This window comes from Microtus oregoni, unplaced genomic scaffold (assembly GCF_018167655.1).
Source record: "Microtus oregoni isolate MIOR12 unplaced genomic scaffold, Mior012 000016F_ref0000370, whole genome shotgun sequence".
Lineage (NCBI taxonomy): Eukaryota > Metazoa > Chordata > Mammalia > Rodentia > Cricetidae > Microtus > Microtus oregoni.
In genome coordinates, this window is record NW_024543075.1 from 23,881,466 (window position 1) to 23,904,893 (window position 23,428).

General features: G+C 41.6%; 1 protein-coding gene across 1 annotated transcript in view; it reads right to left on the bottom strand.

Annotated features, from left to right (window-relative positions):
* LOC121457449 (transmembrane protein 180-like) overlaps positions 1 to 16,263 on the bottom strand; it is a 31,458-nt gene extending 15,195 nt beyond the window's left edge. The window contains exons 1-4 of the mRNA XM_041666114.1: positions 16,114 to 16,263; positions 13,649 to 14,371; positions 3,423 to 3,577; positions 40 to 123 (exon numbers count right to left, since the gene is read on the bottom strand). Of these exons, the coding sequence (XP_041522048.1) occupies positions 40 to 123; positions 3,423 to 3,577; positions 13,649 to 14,371; positions 16,114 to 16,263 (1,112 nt within the window). The remainder of the gene's footprint in view (positions 1 to 39; positions 124 to 3,422; positions 3,578 to 13,648; positions 14,372 to 16,113) is intronic.
* Positions 16,264 to 23,428: the final 7,165 nt, after the last annotated feature.

Below are 23,428 nucleotides of genomic sequence, written 5' to 3' on the forward strand. Positions count from 1 at the left end.
GGAAGGAAGGGAAAAAAGAATAAATATAAATATACTTACTGCCTGTTAAACTTCAGTAAATCTGCATCAACCATGTCAGCCAGTGGCAAGTTAAATAAGCAAAAAGAGGCTTGTACAATCACCCTACAAAAAAAGTTAAAATACTGAATACATATGAACATTCTACATTTACAAAGCACAGATCTTACTATTTAAACAAAACAAAACAGGGTCTGGAGAGATGACTCAGCAGTTAAGACAATTGACTGCCCTTTAAGAAGACCCAAGTTCGATTTCGATTCCCAGCACCCACACAGTGGTTCAGAACTATCAGTTCCAGGGTTACACCCTCTTCTGGCCTCTGTGAACACCAGGTACACACACACATACAAGTGAAACATTCATATACATAAAATAATCTTAAAACATTAATCAAAGCTGGACACAATAGTACATGCATGCAGTCCCAGCACATGGGGGGTTGAAGCAGTGGAATCGACTGTGCAAATCAACTTTAGTCACACAGTGAGTTCAAGGCCAGTCTGGGTTATGTAAGACCCTGTTTCAAACAAACAAAAACTAAAATAGAAGAAGGCATAGGCAAAACACTTCAAGAGATTGGATAAGTCTAAGAGCAATAGGAAGATTTTAAGTTGTTAAGTAAATGAATTTATGTATTTATTTACTTATTGGTTTTTTGAAACAGTTTCTCTGTAGCTTTGGAGCCTATCCTGGAACTTGTCTGTAGACCAGGCTGGCCTCAAACTCACAGAGATCCGCCTGCCTCTGCCTCCTGAGTACTGGGATTAAAGGCATGTGCTACCACTGCCCAACTTGGCTCACAATCATCTTAACTATAGTTCCAGGGGATCTGTTGCCTTTTTCTGGCCTCCACTGCCACAAGTACACATGTGGTGTGCAGATATTATATGCAGGCAAACCACCCACACACATAAAATAAAATTTTTAAAAATGTATACAAATGGCATAAGTTGGGAAGTAGCAGATATTATTTCACTCCAGTTAAAATAGTTATTATCAGTTGGGTATAGTGTCTCATAGCTTTAATCCCAGCACTCAGAAGGTAGAAGCAGGCAGATCTCTGAGTTCCAAACCAGCCAGGTCTACACAGTGAGACCCTATCTTTAAAACAGGGAATGACTATTGTCAAAAACACAAAACCCAAAAGTCAAGTGTGGGTGATATAGAGAAGGCTCCCATATACTGCAGATGGGCATGTACATTAGAGAAGCCACTGTGGAGGAGGAGGCCTGAAGACTCCTCCAAGGCCTGAATTAATGAATGAACAAAGAAGGGAACTATGATATGTATATAATAGAATATTATTTAATCATAAAGAAGAATGAAATCCTGACCTAAATAGCAAAGTGGACAGAACTGCAGAGCACTTGGTTCAGGGGAAAAAGCCCAGACTCAGAAAGACAAGTACTACATACTTGTTCTCTCTCACATAGAAGGGTTAGTTAGTTAGTTAGTTAGTTAGTTAGTTAGTTAGTTAGTGTGTTTGTTTGAAGAAGCCTGAATGTAGAACAGTGAGAAATAGCTAAAAAGAGACGAGACATGGTAAGTATACATGCAGATGTCCCGGGATATCACACTCAACTCCTGCAATACATGAAACATCTCTTGGTTTACTTGCTTCTGAGAGGGTCTCAGACAGCCCAGGCTGGTCTTGAACTTACTGTGTAGCCAAGGAAGAGCTTGAACTTCTGATCATCCTGCCTCCACCTCTGAAGTACTGAAATTACAAGTGTGCATACACCTAGATTTTATATTTGTTTGTTTGATTGTTGTTGTTTTGTTTTGGTTTGTTTTGGTTTGGTTTTTTTTGAGGCAAGTTTTCTTTGTGTAACTGCTCTAGCTGTCCTGGAACTCACAGAGATCCACCTACCTCTGCCTCCCAAGTGCTGGGATTAAAAGCATGCACACCACTGCCCGGCTTATTTTGTTTTGTTTTTGGATGCCTGGATTTTTGTCGTTGTCTTGTTTTACTTTTCTTTTTACATTAATTTATGTATTATATGTGAGTAGTATATGTTCATGTAGGTATGCGTGAATAAGCATGTTGTATGCACGAAAGTGTCTTCCTCAAACACTCTCCATGTTTGGTTTGTTTGTTTCCAGACAGGGCTTCTCTGTGTTTCTCTGGCTGTCCTGGAACTCTCTCTGTAGACCAGGCTGGCCTCAAACTCACAGAGATCTGCCTGCCTCTGCCTCCCTGAATGCTGGAATTAAATGCGTATGTGACTGCCTGGCCACTCTCCATCTTTTTTTTCCTTTGTTTTTTTTTTCAAGACATGGTTTCTCTGTGTAGCTTTGGAGCCTGTCTTAGAACTCTTGTGTAGACCAGAGTGGCCTTGAACTCACAGAGACTCTCCTGCCTCTGCCTCCCGAGTGCTGGGATTTATGTGTGCGCCACCACCACCCAGCTCTTCATCTTTCTTTAAAAAATTATTTTATTTGGTTAGTTAGTGTGTATGTGTGTATGCCTGAGTATTTGTATGTGTGGCGTGTGTGTGTGTGTGTGTGTGTGTGTGTGTGTGTGTGTGTGTGTGTGTAGGAGCCCACAGAAGTCAGAAAAGGACATCAAATCCCCCGGGACTGGAGTTATGGTCTGTTGTGAGTCACCATGTGGGTGATAGGAACTGAAAGGAACTGAACCTGGGTCCTCTGCAAGAACAGTAAGCTCTCTTATTGCTGAGTCATCTCTCCAGCCCTCCATCTTATTTTTGAGACAAAGTCTCTTTTGTTGAACCTAGGGCTCACCAATTCAGCTAGGTTGACTGGCCAGGAATCAATGAGCTCCAGGGATCTTGTTATCCCTTCTCCATGCCCCATACCCCACTCCCAAGCTCTGGGGTTACAGACACATGCTGTTGAGTCTGGCTGACTCTCACACCTCTGAGAAGAGCAGTTTACCAACTGAGTCATCTCATAGTCCCTCATTGGGGCTTTTTGGTTGGGGAGGGGGGTTGTTTGCTTGCTTGTTTGCTTTGTTGTTGTTGTGTTTTGTTTGTTGGTTAGTTGGGTTTTTTTTCTTTTGGTTTTATTTTCTTTTTGAGACAACGTCTTACTCATAGTCCAGGTTCATCCAGAATTTATGGCAATCCTCCTGCCTCAGCCTCTGGCATGCCAGATTACAGAGGTGAGCCACCTAGCTATTAAACACAGTTTGTCTTTGCTACAAATCTACTATATAAAATGCTTTCAAAACACAAGCTGTTAATATTCAAACAATTTCACTGGCAGGTACAGCGCCCCAGCCTACAAATGGGACTAAACTTCATTCAGATTAAATATGTTAAGCCTGGCGTGGTGGCTCATGTTTATAACTCCAGCTACTCAGATTAAAGATATCTCAATGTTTAGAAGGTTCTGGAAAAGCGTGATATAATGCTGAAATGGTGCTGGCATTTACTTACATGATAATAGTGAGATAAACAGCCAGACAGTAATAGTATTCCTGTCCCAAAAGTAACATGACAATGGCAGCTGCTCCTTCTAGGTAGAAAGAAATTAAGATAATCTTATAGTAGCCATATTTCTTCAGCCAGGACTGACCTAGAAGTACCAGGCACTGCAAGGGAAAGAGATTGACACCACGTTAAGAAGGAACCCACCCCACCCGTTAATTCTGCTAACCTGTGATGACAAAACCTGCCTCTCCTTATGAAAGTAAGTTGTTCTGAACTACAACATCTGTTCCATCACAGCTTAGACTGTCTTGACTGGGGAGGTGTTTGTGGGTTTAGTTTGATTTTGAGATGGAGTCTCTCTATGTGGCCCCCTCTGGCCTGGAGTTTACTGTGTAGCCCAGGCTAGCCTTGAACTCTCAGTAATCCTCTTGCCTCAGCATCCCAAATGCTGGGATTATAGACAAGTCACTACAATCAGTGGTTAATCCATATACATAAAAAAAATTGAAGGGCTAGGGATGTATCTGGGTGCTCAAAAGTACACATGAATCTGTAAGTTCCACCCTCAGCACTGCCAGAAACGGGAAAAGAAGAGGAAAACAACCATAGGCATTAATGCTGTATGAATATTGAAGAAAATGCAACGGTTTCCATAAAACATACAACTTCCCAGAAAGTGAAAGGCTCAACCAAAACTAAAACAACTGCAAAGTTTACAGGTGGAGTTAGTTAAAGCCCAGCATTGACTCAAGATAGGTCCTTACTACGCATCTCATCGTCCACACTGTGAGGTGAATCTGAAATGTCCCTCATTCTGAAATCAGAAGTCTAGGACACAATATCCAGGAATCCTCCCATTTCTTCTGGTTAAGTGTTATGTATTTGAATCATTCCAACAGATTCACACTAGGAACTTGGGGTTTTTTTTCCTCTCCCGGTTCTGAAGCTGTTCGTTGTTCTAGACTGAAAAGTCTGCTACATGTACACGCTTGTGCATTCGTAAAGATCAGAAGACACTCTTTGTTTTCAACATGAAAAGTGCATTGTTTAGCCCCGAGAAGCTCCCACTAACCGAACGTACGTACATTGCAGTAGAAGAGAATTTCGAACAATGTAAGACGAATACAAATGTCCTTTAATAAACAGAAGGCTTCCCCTCCGGCCCACTCTTTGGCTTCCTCCTCTACTTTCAAGGAACAAGAGCTCATTTTCTAGAGACTGAAGACAGTGGCCCCGTGGCTGACAAGGTCCAAGGCATTTCTCAGAGGGGATGTACATAAAGCACCCAGCAGGCTCCGGGACGCTCCTCTGTGCAATTAGAGTCACTCGTGTCCAGTTACTGAAGTGAAGCTACCTTGTACTAGTCTCTAATACAGAAACATGCAAGAAGTCAGTAGCGCAAGAAATAGGACAGAGTGCAAATGGAGTATTTGGAAATCAGAGCCTACATCTGAATCCCAGCTTTGCCACTTTTAATTTCCTGTGTGTTCAAAGACAAATTACTTCACCCAAGACACATTTTCTAATGTCTAACTCCTCTCCCCTCTCGACTTTTTACTCTGCTTTATTGCAGTCTACCACAGAGCAATATCCTTATCATTCCCCTTTCCCTCATTTAGGTTTTATAGTCAATGTATAAGACATTCAATAATTTCTAGCTATTATTCTAGTGTGCAATATGTAGAAAGACATGGGCCAGTGATATTATTTCAAAAGCTCATAGTAACAGAAAAGAGAAAGACTTTGTCTAAAATTAAAGCCTTCCAGAAGACAGAATTTGGCTTCTCTTTCACATGTCCACCTGAGTAGGAAACTTCACATAGCTTGTCCCACCTACGTGTTGGCAAAGTCACCCACAGAAGCCTAAAGCAAACCAGAGCTGGGAAGGCAGTGTTGTGGTCTTGGTGTCTTGTCTGAGCTGTTCTTGTGTGCTAGCAAGAGCCAGCATCTCCCGAGGGTTACCTTTATGCTAGGAGTCATTGGGGTGTCCTCCTTTGGTCAGTCCGCATAGTGACTGCATTAGACAGGTTCCATTTTTATTTTCATTTTGTAAATGATGATAAGGAGATATAGAGAAACTAAGTAACTTGCTGAAGATCATACAGTTAACAAATAGGATTCTCTTAGGAGAGAAGGAACAGCTACTGGAGAGAAAGACCACTTGGCATCCTTAGCCACACCACCATGCACACACCTGATTTCAGAAGCTAAGCTGGGTTGGGCCTGGTGAGGACTTGGATGGGAGGAAGACTACTCACATGGTTTTTTTGTTTGTTTGTTTGTTTAGATTAATTCTCAATCTATAACCCAGGCTGTCCTGGAATTCATGCCAATCCTCCTGCCTCAGCCTCATGAGTAATCACATGAGCCACCAAACCTGGATTGTTCCTTCTTTTCTCCTTCATTTATTCATCCTTTTGAAATGAATGTCATTGAGCAGTCAGCTCAGAAAGGGCAAACACAGTGTCACCTCATGACTGTGCCCAATGATTTAAAGGGGTTAAAGTCATTTAGCCGAACAATGACAATTCTCATGGGCTATCATTTTTAATATCGTATTTTATGCAAGTGTCATTTACCTAGAAATGAAAAATACATTAAAGCAGCTTTGTATTTCATATGTTCTTGTGAGGGCTTAAGGAAGAGGGCCATTGAAATCTTTTGGACACATTTCTTTCAACATCTAACAACGAGGATAAGACTAAAAGAACTATCTACTAGATAAATATATAGCTTAGTGGTAGAGCACTTGACTATACAAGGCCCAGGTTCAATCCACAGTACTATGAGAGACAGAAAGAGTCATTTATTGAACATATATTTGACAAAGAACATATATCCAGAACATACAAAGAATTTCTGCAACTCAATAATGTGAAAATTAAATAATACACCAATTAAAATTTTGACAAAATAGTTGCCAAGGTACGGTAGCTCACACTTGTAATTTCAGAACTCTGTAGGCTAAGGCAGGAGGATTGCCACGAGCCTGAGGGCAGTCTGGACTACATAGAAAGTTCAGGACTGATCAGGATTATCATGTGAGACTCAAAAAAAATGAAAAACAAACAAAAAATTGAAAAGTAAGCACTTGAGAAGACGTTCAACATCATTATTAATCACACAGAAAATAAAAAATATAATATGCCATAGCATGTCTTCTAGCATAGTTAAAGTGAAGAAGATTCATTATATGAAGTGTCAGTGAGAATACCAGGCGACCAGAACATTTACACACCACTGACATAATATAAAAGGTGGATGAATGAGTAAAGTGCCTGGTTACACATGCATGAGGACATGAATTTAGAATTTACATCCCCTGTACCCACACAAAAGCTAAACATCAGAAACCCCAGCACTGGACATAGGCAAAAAGAGACAGATCTTGGAGGCTCGCTGGCCACTCAGTCTGGCCAAAATGGCAAACTCTAGTCTGGTAAGAAACCTCACCTCGGGACTTGTTTTTACAGCATGTTCTGGCTTTTTGGGACCCTAGTCTATATGGATGCACAGCTCCCTAGGCCTGGATGTAGAGGGGAGGGCCTTGAACTTCCCACAGGGCAGGATTCCCTGCCCTCTCTCAAGCAGGGTGGGAGAGGGAGGAGGAGATGTGGGGGAGCGGGAGGGGATTGGGAGGAGGGAAGTGTAAATGATTGAATGGAAAAAATAAAGTAAGAAAAAAAGAAAGAAACCTCACCTCAAAATATAAAGGGAAGAGCAACAGAGGGAAATACCTGAAGTCAGACTCTAGACTCCATGCACACTTAGACACACACACACACGAAATGTAAGATGGTACAACCACTTTGGAAAACCTTTTGGCAGTATCTTTGTAAAATAAGCATATTCTTAAATATGAGAGAGAGAGAGAGAGAGAGAGAGACAGAGAGAGAGAGACAGAGAGAGAGAGACAGAGAGGAAGAAAGAGGAGGAGAAAGCAAAAGTTTGCAGACCCATGCACATCTGGTCCAATCCTAAATTCCAGGAGTGTAGCAGTCACTAGAGACAGTAAAAAGGTTAAGAGCTGGTCATAATGGTACATGCTTAAAATCCTAGCACTCAGAGCCAACTATTCTAACCAAAGGTATTTTAAAAAAGAAAGAAAAGCTTATGTCCACACCAAATATCTAAATTATACATTTTGATGTGTGTATGCACCAGGAAATTGCCACCACAATTTAGGTAGTTAACTTTTCTATGGGGGAGCAGGATTCAAATGAATATAGTAAGCAAAAGTAAAACAACAATTTTCAGACAGCAGATCTCCACAATATGCTGTAGTGCATACAAATATACACTATAAATAAATAATTTTTAATTTAAAGAGGTTTCTTTGTTTGTGGCTTGGCTTTGTTTTCGTTTTCAAGATAGGGTTTCTCTGTGTAGTCCTGGCTGTCCTGAAACTCACTATGTAGACCACGTTGGCCTTAAATTCACAGAGATTCATCTGCCTCTGCCTCCCAAGTGCCGGGATTAAAGGTGTGTGTCACCACCCCATCTAAAGAGGTTTTTTTTAAGTGTATGTAGGGAAAAGGTTACACCTCGCCCTGAAGCATGGCAATCTCTGTCCCCTTCAGATTTCAACTGCCTAGTGCTCTCTATCCAGGATATAGATAAAAACTAAGAGGAAGTAAAAGTATAATGGGAATTACCAAAATAAAATCACTTCATCGTGTTTAGCAAAGCTCATGTACTTTACTCATTGAAGCTCTTTAGGTCCTCACTAAATAAACATCTATGTAAACACTTAGAAAGAAATTTAACTAAAACTTGGGACCTGAGAAACCTGGGCTGGAAACCGTGTCATTAAACACACACATACACACACACACACACACATATATTTAAATGGAAGAGGAGACTACAAAACAGTGTTAAATCTTTAAAAAAATCTAACTGGGGGACTGGAGAGCTGTCTCAGAGGGCAAGAGCACTTGCTGCTCTTGCAGAGGAGCCGAGTTTGGGTCCTAGCACTTACATGTTGGCTCATAATCATCTGTAACTCCAGTTACAAGTGATCTGATACCGTCTTCTAGCCTCCACAAGCATTAGACATGCATGTGATATACATATAGACATGCAGGCAAAAATTCATACATGCAAAAATAATTCTTTAAAAAAATCCATCTGCCGGGCGGTGGTGGCGCACGCCTTTAATCCCAGCACTCGGGAGGCAGAGGCAGGCGGATCTCTGTGTGTTCGAGGCCAGCCTGGTCTAGAAGAGCTAGTTCCAGGACAGGAACCAAAAGCCACGGAGAAACCCTGTCTCGAAAAATCAAAAAAAAAGAAAAAAAGAAAAGAAATCCATCTGGGCTGGCAAGATGGCTCAGTGTTAGGAGCACTGACTGCTCCTCCAGAGGACCTAGGTTCAATTCCCAGCACCCACATGGCAGCTCACAGCTGTCTGTAACTCCAGTTCCAGAGAATCTGACATCGTTATACCAATGGATATAAAATAAAGTTAAATAAAGTTTAAAAAATATCCACCCATTCAGCATATGCCCAAAGGATTGGACTTTCCATCCCACAGTTTGCTCAGCCATGTCCATTGCCATTGTATTCACAATAGCTAAGAAATGGAGACATCCTCAATGTCCTCCAACTAAGGAGGTACATATGTACTATGGAATATTATTCAGCAGTAAAGAAAAAGGAAATCATGAAATTTGCAAATAAATGGATGGAACTAGAATAACTCATATTGAGTGAGGTAACCCAGTCCCAGAAAGACAAACATGACATGTTCTGTCTCATCTGAGGTTCCTAGCTCCGAGTCTTCAGATGTGCCTATGTAACCTGGAGTAACTACAGAAACCAGGAAAGCAGAAGGGACCATGAAGTGGGGTATGAGCAACAGAAAAGGAGTAACAGGGTACAAAGGGGAACTTACGGGAGGAAATGGGGGAAAGGAGGGACTTAAATTAGGGAAGGGAAAGGAGATGAACACAGAAGAGGGAGGAGGGCAAAGTAACAGGATTCCTGAAGAAGCCAAAAGACATCATATTATCTACCCAAAATTACAAATAATACTGCAGAGACTGTGTTTCATCCCAGCTAATGTCTGTATAGAAATGGACAGACCAACCCTACAATTTATAGAAATGCTCAAGGGACCAGAGTAACTGAAACAATTTTGACTCACCCTTTCTATGCCATCAAAAAACTGGGAAAATAGAAATTATCTATCTGATAACAGATTATACCTAAAATTTTTAAAAATTGCCAATATAACTAAGTAATAAGAATAGAAGACCTGGGTGTGGGGTACATGTATTAATCCTGTACTTGGGATGCAGAGCAAGACAATCTTGAGCATGAAGTCAGTCTGGGCAATGTAGCCAGACTCCAACTCAATAAAAACCAAACTTAGTACTGGAGGAGACACAGGCCAATGGGGGTTGTTGACCAGCCAGTCTACTTGGCAAGTTCCAGGCCGGTGAGAAACGCTGTTTCAAAAAAAAAAAAAAAAAAAAAAAAAAGGGGTATGTACCTGAGAAAAGACATTCAAGGTTGTTCTCTGGCCTTCACAGGCTCTTGCACACATACACAAACACAAATACACACACAAAATAAAAGATGGACAAAGTATGGCTTTAAAATATATAATAAACAAAAATTAGATAACAACTTACTTTAAAATGGGGTAAATAAGGTAGCTAGAAATTTTTCCAAAAACACAACATTAATTTCACAACCATCAGGGAAATCAAGCCCAAGCATGACAGAATGTTAGCCATTCTCAAAGACTCCTGTAGGAAAGAAGGCAGATAACAGCACATGTAGGTAAAGTCTGGAGGAACTGGAGACACTTTGCACTATTACAAACATAACTTGTGTACCAACTTTGGAAATCCTCCACTATCTCAGAATGCGAAGCACAGAATCACCACCATACCGGGTAGTTTTTCTATCCCTAGATACATACCAAAAGAGATGAAAAGAGATATTCATGCAAAAACCTAACATTCCTATTTACGGCACTATTACTAAGTAGGAATGGGGGCAGCGAGATGGTCCATAGGGTAAAGGTACTTGATGTCAAGGCTGATGACATGAATTCAGTCCCCAAAACCCATATAGTGGAAAGAGAGAATCGTTTCCTGCACGCTGTCTTCTAACTTCCATACGCCCACAGTGGCAAGTCCATGTCTATACACACAATACTCATTTTAGTAGAAATGAGGGGCTAAAGAGATGTCTCCGTAGTTACTGCTCTTTCAGAGAAGCTGGGTTCAGTTCTTCACACCCACATGGCAGCTCACAGCTACCGATAACTCCAGTTCTAGGGGATCTGATGTCCTACTGACCTCTGCAGGCCCATGCACACATATGGTGCACTCAGACACATGTGCATGAACAAATGTGTAAATATATCAAATATCCATCAACTAATGAATAGGTGAACAACATGATACAATGGAGTATCACCCAGTCATAAGGAAGAAATGCGCTATAGTTTCTTCCTGTCAAAAACTCAGAGTTTAGTGTGGAAACTGTTCAACTATAGAAACAAGAATGATGGAAAAGACTTGAGGCTGGAGCCTCCATGATTGACTCCTTGTGGCTTTATAAGAACAGAGAAGAAGCCAGGTGGTGGTGGTACATGCCTTTAACCTTTAATCCCAGCACTTAGGAGGTAGTGGCAGGCGGATCTCTGTGAGTTTGAGGCCAGCCTGGTGTACAAGAGCTAGTTCCAGGACAGGCTCCAAAGCTACAGAGAAACTCTGTCTCGAAAAACCAAAAGAAAAAAAAGAACAAAAAAAAAAAAAGAAAGAAAGAAAAAGAACAGAGCACAGAGCAGAATTCATGCCCAGGCCTGCTGTCTCTTGCCTTGCAATGATCTGCGTGACCGTAAGGTTGCACTAGCAAGAGCATCACAAAATACAGCTCTTCTTCACCTTGAATCTTGAGCAAAATAAACCTTTCCTTCTTCTCTTTTCAGGGCTGGGGATGGGCCCACAGCCTTCCATATGCTAGGCAGGCACGCTATCATAGAGCTGTATCCTCAGTCCTAAGATCTCTTTCTTTAAAATATATCTGCTGCACTGTTGACAAATGCCAAAAAAAAAAAAAAAAAAAAAAAAAACCTGGCTGGGCCAGTAGTCCGTACCTATAATCCCAGTTTTTGGGAGTCAGAAGAATTGTAGTGATATTGATGCCACACACCTCTGGGTGTACCTTGGGGCTTGAGAGAAGACTCATCCTAACTGTGGTCAGCAATGAGACCATGGGCTGAACACCTGACTAGACCAAAACGGGGAAAGAGGAAAGCCAACAGAGAACAGAGCACAGCCATGCCCTCCATCTGCATCCCATCCAGTGAGGTAAAAGTCAGCCTCCACCACCTGTTTCCACTACCAGGCAGTGATTTACTTGGCCCAAGTACATGTGGACAGGCAAAAACAGCCTGAACCCTCTGAAACTATAAAAGAAAAGAAACCTTGATGTTGTCTATGTCAGACATTCTGTCATGGTACTAAGAAACATATGCAGAATAAACTATGCGGAATAGCTTTTTCCTTAATCCTGGAAGAGTCTAAGTACCATGTTTTAACTATTATTTAATTGCAAAATTAGAAGAAATCTGTATCATAGGCTAGGTTAAGTCATAGATTTAGAAGACACCGTTAGCTTACGGTAGCAATATGTCCGCGCTCCAAATAGTTAAGAAGGAACATGCCATCATCCATAAGGGTCATGACCATGGAATTTTAATACTGCTCTGAGGCTCCAGAACTCAGGCTTTTAGACAAGTGTTCTGAAACCCTGCTCCATGAATTCTTGGTCAAATTGACTCTTGTCGGGGTTTTCTGTTTTGTTTGTTTTAATCAGAGTCAGTGTTTTCTAAGAGGAGATGGGGAAAGTGTGGAGAAAAGGGTAGTACAGCAGGGGGCCTCTCAAAAGAGTCCCACTTAAGTGTCTTTTTGTTGTTGTGTACTTTGTTTCGCTTTATTTTGTTTTGGGTTTTGGTCTTTCTTTGTAGCCAAGGTTTGCCTCAAACATGTAACAGTCCCCCTATTTTAGCCTCCCAAACATGTAACAGTCCCCCTATTTTAGCCTCCCTATGTACTAGGATTCCAGGCATGAGCCATCATGCCCAGCTACAGAGAAGAGTCCTAATAATAGCTACCTATAGATGGTTTTGATGGTTTCTGCAGTTATGTTGATAAAGGGGTTAAAGATTAAGCATGCTGGGTGTGTCAGCTCATACCTGTAATCCTAGGACTTTACCAAGGCTAAAGTAGGACTGTCGTGAGTTTTATTTAGGCCATCCCAGGCTACAGAGTGATAATGTCTTTAAAAAAAAAGAAAGAAAGAAAAAAGAAAAAGAAGTACAAACTGTTTTAGTGTGTTTACTAAATGAGATTATAGGATAGTTATTGAGAGGATGGTAGAAAAGAAACATAGGTCAAAGGTTAAAGGGATCCTCAGGCTACATGGGTCATAAGGAAATCTAGGCCTAAACTCTTGACTCCAGGTGTGACTCATAATCTTGTTCACAGGGTCGTTGATTCTCAGCCAGCGGACATTTCCCATGTCTTGATTTTCCCATATCATTTTCCTGCCCCTTCTAAGATTTCTTCCATGAAGACAAAATTTTAACTGCCTGAACCAAGCAAAAACACACACTTACAGGAAGCCATTTGCTTCTTCCACAGCTTTGCTGATGCTTAGATTCAAAGCCAAGCATTTGAAATTCCTGGCCATAGAGATGACTTGACACAAAGCTTAGCCACCTGAGTCCAATCCCTGGCACCCACAGCTGTAGAGAGAGAAACCACGCCTCCAAGCTGTCTTCTGACCTCCACAGACCACCCTGACACACAAATATAAACACGCACACAATTGTCTAGGCTTGGTGACTCTCTAAGTTCAAAGCTAGCGTGGTGTACTTAGAAAGTTCCAGGCCAGCCAGGACTGTACAATGAGACCCTGTCTCAAAACAAACACAATAGACAGATAAACATAATTTTAAAAATAGTGGCCTTTTAAATCATGCTGCTTGGGCCTCACTATGTTTGGCCCTTGCTTGCTTTTAATTTGCTTTCCCGTCCTTTCTATGGGATCCTGTACAGCATCTGAGCACTTGCTTGCTCTTATTTAGAGTTTGTTTGTAAATATGTGTCAGTTAGAAACACTCCCTGTTTAGTCACATTTTTCCTCTCCTCAGACAATTGATTGTTAATCTTTAGTCCCGCTAGGTAGACGCATGCAGAATCTTCACATACCTGAGGGCAGATGAAGGCAGCCCCGTACATGATGCTCCTTGCGGAAGAAGACAAAACCTTGGCGGGAATGAGGTTATCTGCAAAGATCATCATGAAGTTACTGAAGAAGGTCAAGTGAAAGACTTGAAAGAAATTCATGATGAGGAAAAGGTGGAAGTTCCTCTGAGACAAGATTTGTCTCATCGGTAAGAGGGTGGAGGTCCACGGCAGTTCCTGCTCACTCTCTGCGAGGAAGGTTTCCGCTGGGTTTCTTTTATGTTCAAGAGGTCTCATACGGAGCATGCCACTGTAAAGGCTGGTAAGTGCCAGGGAGGCAGTGATGACGGCAACGACCTGAAAATTGGGCAGGATTTCCATGTTGTGAGAGATGAGGCCACAGAAGAGGACGCTGGTGGAGCCCAGCAGGGATGCTACCTGGTTAATTTTCATCAGCTTCAGCCTGCTCTCATGCCTGGGGAAAGTCTCTGCAAACAAGCGGCACTGGGCTTGCTGCACCCAGGCGAGGGTGCTGTCAAATGCACACAGGGAGACCACCAAATGAAGTCCATTAAGCCAGTCACCATCATGATAGTGCTTCCAAGGGAACCAAGGGAGCAGGAAGGCCACTACATGCAAAAAGGCTCCAAACAGGGAACAGTGGTAACTTAGACAGCAATCATACTGAGAGTTCATCCGAAAGTACCCACTTAGGTCATTCAGAACATTCCAGATCATTAAAATTACCTAAGGAGAAAAAAAACATAGGATTATTTTGTACAGTTGTCAGTAGTGAAGACTACTACATTCAAGAGGAGAAGGACTCCCGAGGCTGAGCATGGTGGCAGGGGCCTATAATTTCAGCACATGGGAGGCTGAAGAAGGAGGATCATTGAGTCAGACCAGCCTGTGCTACAGGGTGACCTAGAGAGCAGAAGGAAGCGAGGGAAGAAGAGGGGAGGCAGGAAACAAGAAGGAATAAATCCCAATCTTTTTGTTTATTTCTACTAATAAGAAGTATCTAAAGCTGAAAAGTCTCCATTTTGGAAACAGTCATTGGCATCAAGGATAGGGGCAGCATGCCGCTCAAAAGCCCATGCATTCAGGTATAGTGCAAGTGGTGGCATGTATTTTATCAAATCCTTTAAAAAAAATCATAACCTTCTGAGATAGGCATTGTTATTCCTCCCTTCTAATTACAAAATTAGATGCTTGGATAGAGAAGATAAGCGATTCATCTAGCTAACTAAATAGAGCAACGTTGGAACCAAAGCAGTGAACACAGAGAATGTCTTCCCTTGTGGCACACAGGGCCATATTTCCTCATGAAATTCAGGCCCTTCTTCTTGTTAAAAATTTTTATCTATTTATTTTATTTTATGTCTATGAATGTTTTGTCTACATGTGTATATGTGTACCATGTGCTTGTCTAGTACCCATGGAGGCCAGAAGAGGGCATCAGATCCCTTGGAACTGGAGTCACGGATGGTTGTGAGCCACCGTGTAGATGCTGAGAACTGAACCCAGGTTTTCTAGAGGAGCAAAAAGTGTTCTAAACCAATGAGTCATTTCTCTACTCTTCCAAGACATCATTTTGCATATCTACATTTAAAAAGTTAAGATAACAATAATAATAATAATAATAATAATAATAATAATAAATCAACTCAAAATCAATATACTAAATATGTAGTTCTGTAATAAACAACATCATAAAGCACAAGGTAAAATGTAAAAACATTGTATCTATTCATTCAGTTCATGTATGATATCATGTCTATATCATCAAGCTTTTCAAGGCAAAGCTCGCTATACTAGGTAGTTTTGCTGTGTTAGGTAATTTTATGTTAACTTGGTATAAGTTGGGGTCATCTGAGAGGAAGAAACCTCAATTGGGAAAATGCCCTCATAAGACTGGGTTGCAGGCAAGACTGTAGGGCATTTTTAAATTAGGATTGATGTGGAAAGACCCTGTCCCTATTGGTAGGGATACCCCTGAGCAAGTGGTCCTATAAAAAGGCAGGCTGAGCAAGCCAGTTAGTGGCACTCCTATATAGCCTCTGTATCAGTTCCTGTTCCAGGTTCCTGCCCTGTTTGAGTTCCTGCTCTGACTTACTATGCATTTGGTCATGGTGTTTTATCACAAGCAATAGAAACCATGATTAAGACAGTTTCTCCTCCTTCCCTCTCTCCTCTCCCAACCCATTCCCTTTGCCTTTCTCTCTCTTTCCCTCCCTCCCTCTCTTTCTTTTTGAGATAGGATCCTTCTGTATAGCCTGGACCAATCTTGAATTCTCAACAATCTTCCTGCCTCAGTTTCTTAAGTATTGAGATTACAGGTTTGCATACCCTAACACACACATTTTTCTTGATAACTCTTGCAGGTATGTGCAGAATCTACTCTTTGATAAAAAAAAAAAAAACAGTAGGATACCTCTATAAGGAAGGAAATTCTGTCCTACATTTAAGGAATAAAAATTGTATCCCACCTGGGATTGATAGAAGGCCAACTCTGAAATCTTGTACAGTTCCAAGAAAAGTTTCACACAGTAGAAACGGAAAAAAGAACTTAACATTTCAGTCCCTAGTGTAATCAGAGAGTATGCCCAGGCTGTGGAATTGATATTCCAGAGTGTCATTTTCCATGCAGAGGAAGTTTGCCTCCCTGTTTAAAAAAAAAAATAGAGGTTAGAATTTAGAATTCATTAGTTAATTTAAGTAGATGGGCACTAAAATTCCATTAACATTAGTAATTTTAGTTAAAATTCAAAAATACTTGCTGTAAACATCACCAGATTTCTTTATTTTATTCTTACTCAACATTTTGAGATGTTGCATAAATTACAACTCTAGTTATATTTGTGTGTGTGCACATACGCAGAGACCATATGTCAACATCGAGGATCTTCTGCTATTGCTTTTCGCCTTATTTTTCTGAGACAGAGTCTTTCACTGAACCAGGATCTCGCCTACTCAAGCAAGGCTAGTGACTAGAAAAGACCCAGGCAGGGATCGGATCCTCCTGTCTCTGCATCCCCAGAGCTAGGATCACAGGCATGCGCCGCCACACCCCACTCTTGTTTTCTCACATGGACGCTAAGGCTTGAACTCAGCTCCTCATGCTTGCACAGATGGCACTTTAGCAACTGAGCCATCTCCCCGGTCTCTACTTAGACTTTCATGTGTCTTCTAAATTATAAAGTTTGATTTAGGCAAGGATTTAGACATGCTTAGCTGGTGGTCAAAGAGATAGAGTTCTGCATCAACCTCCCTAGTTGAAAAGGAGGAACAGCAGGTCCTGTGCTAGAATCAGAGGAGGAAAAGCAGGTCCTGTGCTAGAATCAGAGGAGGAATAGCAGGTCCTGTGCTAGAATCAAAGGAGGAATAGCAGGTCCTGTGCTAGAATCAGAGGAGGAATAGCAGGTCCTGTGCTAGAATCAGAGGAGGAATAGCAGGTCCTGTGCTAGAATCAGAGGAGGAACAGCAGGCCCTGTGATAAGCTGCTCATTCCCCAGCACACACTTGTAGTGCAATCATTATGTGACGTTCTCTTGATGGACTATGTAGCTTTGTGTTATGGGATATTTGTACGTTGTAAAGATGTGTTGCTGTGACTGGTGTAATAAAAAGTTGATCGGCCAATGGCTAGGCAGGAGAGATAAGCCTGACTTCCAGACAGAAAATGAGGAGAGAAAGGCAGAGTCACCAGTCAGACACGGAGGAAGCAGGATAGGCAGGACAGAGTAAAGGTAATAAAGCCTTGTAAAAGAATGTAGATTAAAAGATATGGGCTAATTTAAGTTATAAGAACTAGTTAGGAACAAGCCTCAGGTAAGGCCGGGCTTTCATAATTAATAAGCTTCCATGTCATTATTTGTGAGCTGGCGGCCCAAAGAAAAATCTATCTAAGACTTTGATCCAAAACCATACCTAAAAGGAACCAGAAATAACATATTCTAATCTGGGTGGTGGTGGCACATACCTTTAATTCCAGCATTTAGGAGGCTGAGAGAGGTGGATTCTTTGAGTTCAAGGTTAGCCTGGTATAAAAAGTGAATTCAAGGACAGCCAGGACTGTTTCACATAGAAACCCTGTCTCAAAATAAAAAAAAAAAAAATGAAGGAAATAACCTGTTCTTGTTCTAATTTAGATGCTGCTCTTAAATATAGCCTATCAACTTCTCTTTTGATCTGTACAACTGGAAAATTGGGAAATTTAGCTTGTTTTTGTTTTGTTTTCCTAGACAAGGTCTCATTAGCTCACAGGCTGACCTCAGACTTGCTGTTTTTCTTTTTCTTTTTTTTTTCTTTTTTTTTTTTTTTTTTGTTTTTCGAGACAGGGTTTCTCTGTGGTTTTGGAGCCTGTCCTGGAACTAGCTCTTGTAGACCAGGCTGGTCTCGAACTCACAGAGATCCGCCTGCCTCTGCCTCCCAAGTGCTGGGATTAAAGGCGTGCGCCACCACCTTGCTGGCTCAGACTTGCTGTTTAGCAGAGGCTGGCCCTGAACTGCCTCTGCCTTCCAGGTGCTAGAGTTACAGGTTTGCACCACCATGCTCAGATTGTGTGGCGCTGGGGATCAAGTCCAGGGTCTCATGTCTGCTAGGCAAGCATAGGGCCAACTGAGCTACATCTCCAGCCCAGATTAACTTTTTTTTTTTTTTTTTTTTTGATTTTTCGAGACAGGGTTTCTCCGTAGCTTTTGGTTCCTGTCCTGGAACTAGCTCTTGTAGACCAGGCTGGCCTCGAACTCACAGAGATCCGCCTGCCTCTGCCTCCCGAGTGCTGGGATTAAAGGCGTGCGCCACCACCGCCCGGCTCCAGATTAACTTTTTAAAACTTGATTTATTGATTATATATTTAAGATAATGTAGCTCAGGCTGGCTTGGAATTGTAAATCTTCCTGCCTCATCTTCCTGCATGCTAGAGTTAGAGGGATGTCCTATCGCACCCTACCGATCTTCATATCTTTGGCTTACTAGGCAATTTCACCAGCTCTCTATAGACTTATGGACCTGGGGAAGAGATGGATTTCTGCATAACCTGAGGATGTGACTTGACTGAATAGTCTTTGGGCTTCTATTTTAACCTTAGAGGATCAGGAACAACAGTAGACAACTCAGTCTACAGTGCCCAATTTGTTAGAAGACAAAAAGCAAATTTGGAAGGGAACTGGCATCACAGATGACGAAATTATTGGTCCCCCACAATTACAGAGAAAACCAAAACTGATAAAAGTTGGGCGTGGTGGTGCAGACTTGTAACCCCCATCACTCTGGAGGGCTGAGGTAGAAGGTTCAAAGAAGTGAATTTAAGACCAGACTAGGTTCTGTAAAAATTTGTGTCAATCTGCCCCTTCAATGGTTGTTTTCCAATCTTTACATTCTGGTAGACCTAGACCCAAGAAGTAATTTAATTATGTGCACCATTGAGCTTCATAGGGCTATTAAACCGGGCATGCTAGTGCATACCTGTAATCCTAGCACTCTGGGGCTGAAGAAGGAAGATCATGAGCTTAGAGCCAGCCTGGGCTAAACCTTGAGGCCCTGTCTCACAGATAGAAACTAACAAAAAGCACTGATAAATCCATATGAAACACTATCAGTTGATTAATAATGTTTTGCTCAGCCTACATCTCATTGGAAGAGCACCTGTATAACATGAGGATGATCCTGGGTACAATCTCCAGTACTGCAATAACAGCAATGACATTGTTTATCAGTGTGTATTTAGGATTTTTGTTTGTTTGTTTGGTTTGGTTTTTGTTTTTTTCGAGACTGGGTTTCCCTGTGTAGCCCTAGCCATCTTGGAACTCACTCTGTAGACCAGGCTGGCCTTGAACCTGGAGATCTGCTGGTCTCTGCCAGCCAACTGCTGGGATTAAAGACTTGTGCCACCACCTCCTGGTTGTGTGTTTTTGTTTTTAAATACTGGGGTGGGTGGGGCTGGTATGTGCATATGAGCATAGGTGCCTGTGGAGGACTTAGCTGTCAGATCAACTGGAGTAGCAGTTAGCCAACGTAATTGTATCTTTTAAATACACTAAGTTCTTTCTTAATGATAAAATATACAAATGTGTTTTTCATTTCATCATTATGCAGTTCTCAAGGCTTAAGGAGTCCAAGTACTACAGTGTCATGAGGTCGGCCAACATTTTTGGCTTTAAAAGGTAATTTTCAAACTAGAAAATCTGGAAGAACTGGTGAAGGCTTCACCCTAGGGATTTACTTTTGGTGTAAGCTCAAATGAAAACTGAGGATAGAGGTCACCTTGTTACTTAGTCAAAAAAAAAAAAAAAGGTGGGCGGAGTTGGGAGAGCCCAAAGCCAAGAGACAAATTTAGCCCACGGAATTCTAAGCATTTTTTTTCTTATTCCAGGCTCTCTAGTACAAGCACTCTGTGCCTTTCTGAACTGTTCTTCTACCATTAAGCCAGAAGGGAGACATTCACGGTAAAGTATCATAAGTATCAAAAGAACTTTCCAAAGAACATCCAGCCTGTCTGAAGTGAAGAGTACAAAGTTTGAATAGCAATATAGAAAAACTCTGAACTCTTTACTTATAAATACTGAGAGAAAACATCATCTTTAATTCACACACACACACAAATCACATCAATATTTCCCTTTCAATTATATCTAGTCATGCTTTATTTCAGTATCAAACTGGAAATCACTTCTCATCTTTTAGAAGCTGCTATTACTTTCTAACACTCCCCTAATGTGATTTTACCGTATGATGGAGAGTGCTTCATCTTTACAGCCAAGAACAAAGGAGTCCAGAAGCCAGCTTGTCTTTACTACAAAGTGTTTCTACAGAAGAGATTAAAAGCAGCAGGATGCAGTCATGATAAGGTTGGACGAGCACACTGTACACTGGCGAATTATTAAGTAAACTCCGAAACCCTCTGTTTAGCATCAACTTGCGTAGTTATTCACTAACCCTCTTGTAGGCTAAGTGTTATAACTGCAGATGCTATTTATGATTGCCTCGTGGAAACCCTTGTAAGACAGAGTTTTTAGCTCCAAGGGCTTTTCTCAATACACTTTTTGTTCAGGATTTTGCAGAACATACACTAAGGTGGTCTCTGAGAACAGCACCCTTAAAAGTGAACCCACAGACCCACCCCTAAATAAAGTCCATAGGGTTTGTTCCTTCTTCTTCTTCTTTTTCTTCTTCTTCTTCTCTTCTAAAAATTGTTAAAGAACATTCTAATACACCCCCAAATTTGGAAATGGTATGGGTTTGTCCTGGAGGAAACAGCCACCACATGGTCTTCCAGATCAGTGACCGAGGTCATATGCATAACTCCAGGCCTTCAGCTTCCACAGATCTGCAAGCCCTAAATTGAATTTTCTTTCTTTCCACAGGGTTCTGTCTGATTATGATAATTGGTTCTACACTGTCTCATTTTGTGTCTGGACTGATATACTGACATTTCTGGAAGCAGAGGATTTACAGGAGACCTAGTTTTCTGGTTAAAAAACATAGCAACAAGGGGCTGGAGAGATGGCTCAGTGGTTAAGAGCATTGCTTGCTATTCCAAAGGTCCTGAGTTCAATTCCCAGCAACCACATGGTGGCTCACAACCATCTGTAATGAGGTCTGGTGCCCTCTTCTGGCCTGCAGGCATATATTGTATACATAATAAATAAATAAATATTTAAAAAAAAACAAAAAACATAGCAACGAAAAGCAGACCAGTGACATCTTGCCTTTTAGTGTGCTTGTATTGAGAAGGGACTTGTGAGTCTACCATTTTTGTTAATATTACTACTTGCTTAAGATTATACTCATCTACTTATTGTGTTAAGGATGTGTATGTGTCACAATATTCATGTGGAGGTCAGAAGACAACTTGTAGGAGTCAGTTCTTACCTTGCACCGTGTGGGCTCCTGGTATCAGACTCAGCTTGTCAGGCAGGGAAGCAGGCACCTTTACCCACTGAGCTATCTGCCTACTCTGTTTTGTTTTCTGAGACAGGGTCTTGTTATGTAGTAAGGCTGGTATCAAACTTACAACCCTCCTGTCTATACATTCCCATTGCTGAGGGTGCCGCCCTACCCAGCTAATATTACTCTGTTATTACTTTTATACTTTTAGTTGGCATTCCCCTACAAGAAAAACTTTCTCGGTTCTGGAGAGATGGCTCAGAGGTTAAGAGCACTGGCTGCTCTTCAAGAGGTCCTGAGTTCAATTCCCAGCAACCACATGGTGGCTCACAACCATCTGTACTAAAATCTGGCGCCCTCCTCTGGCGTGTGGGCATAAATCGAGGCAGAATGTTGTATACATAATAAATTTAAAAAAAATCTAAAAAAAAAAAAGAAAACTTTCTCGTTTCTTTATATCACCATGGACTCATCATTAACAGGTTGCAATCTGTTATTATTACTAGTTATTTAGATACTAGTGGGCTAGGACTGTGGCTCAGTACCTTCCTTGCATGTGGGTGGCCTATCAGTACCATGAGGGGAAAAACAAGAAAAGGAAGGAAGGAGGAGGCAAAGAGAGAAGAAAGAGTATTTTGAAGATAACTGTTGTTCTTAACAATACCTTCACAATACGTGTTAGAAATAATACAGCTTTTTTTGGGAATGGTTTCTTTGATTCTCACAACTCGGTTGAGCAAAAAAGTCATCTCTCCCCTAGGTGGTGCGCTAAAGCCTTCTTTGCTAGTACAGACTGAGCTAGGCGCTCAGATTTCTAACACTAGGTCCTTGGTATTTCTAGTCTATTAAGAAGACTTCCTTAAGGAACGAAGAGGAAAACCTTGCAGAACCACCACACTGTGGGGAAAGGGTGTGGTGATATGTCACTTTTATCCCAGCAAGAGACTGAGTCAGGTGGATCTCTGTGAGTTCTACATAGCAAGTGCCAGGCCAGCTGGGGCTACACAGTGAGATGCTGTGCAAATAACAAAAACAAACCTTACACTGGGGAGGCTTTCTTGTCCTTCACCAGACCACTATCCCAGGAGCAGGTGCTTAAAGTGAAACTGAGTAGAGCAAGGTGCATTTTATAACTCCAGACGGCTGGAGCTGGAGCAAGGCACTAGGTTCATCCATAGAACTGAAAAAAGAAATTAGGGTGACGTTTTCCTTCCTCTAAATTACCCAAGGTCTTATTCGTTTATATGGAGAAACTAAAGTAACTGAGGATCTGTAACTTCTTCCTGGTAATTTTTCCTATTTTTAACCATAATAATTTATGTACATTTTTTAAGGCCACATAAGACTTTCTTTCTTTCTTTCTTTCTTTCTTTCTTTTTTTTTTTTTGACTGCTTTCCATTTTAGTTCTGGTGACACTCCAGATCTGTACGAAGGCATTACTAACTTCAGGAGATCTCTAGCACTACTGCCAAAGCTGAACATGTACTTTTCTCTCCTCATTTGTTAAAATTCTCCTGTCCTCCGTATTTATCAGCTCAAACATCCTAACAGTTGCGCCGACCTTTCCCCGTCTGAGAGTTTTCACGTGTGAGGTAAGGTACCCGATGGTGCTAAAAGCTCAAGCCAAGAAACAGCAGTCGGTGTCAACAGGGCCCTGCCCTACTGGCCTCAAGTGCAACGCCAGCTCCCAGGTGTTTATCTTGGGCTCTACGAACCTTTATAAACAAAATTCTACGAAAAGCTGATGGCAACTTTTCCCAAGGGAGGCGGCTCCCACGGGCCAGTCCCAGCCTCCGAACGTCAAGTGGGGCTAGCGACCGCCGTTTTAGGAGTTGATTTCCTTTCCCCGGGAGGCCAGGGCTCAGACATTCAGGAGCAGATTGGGCTCAATAGAGTTCTCCCGGCCTTAACCT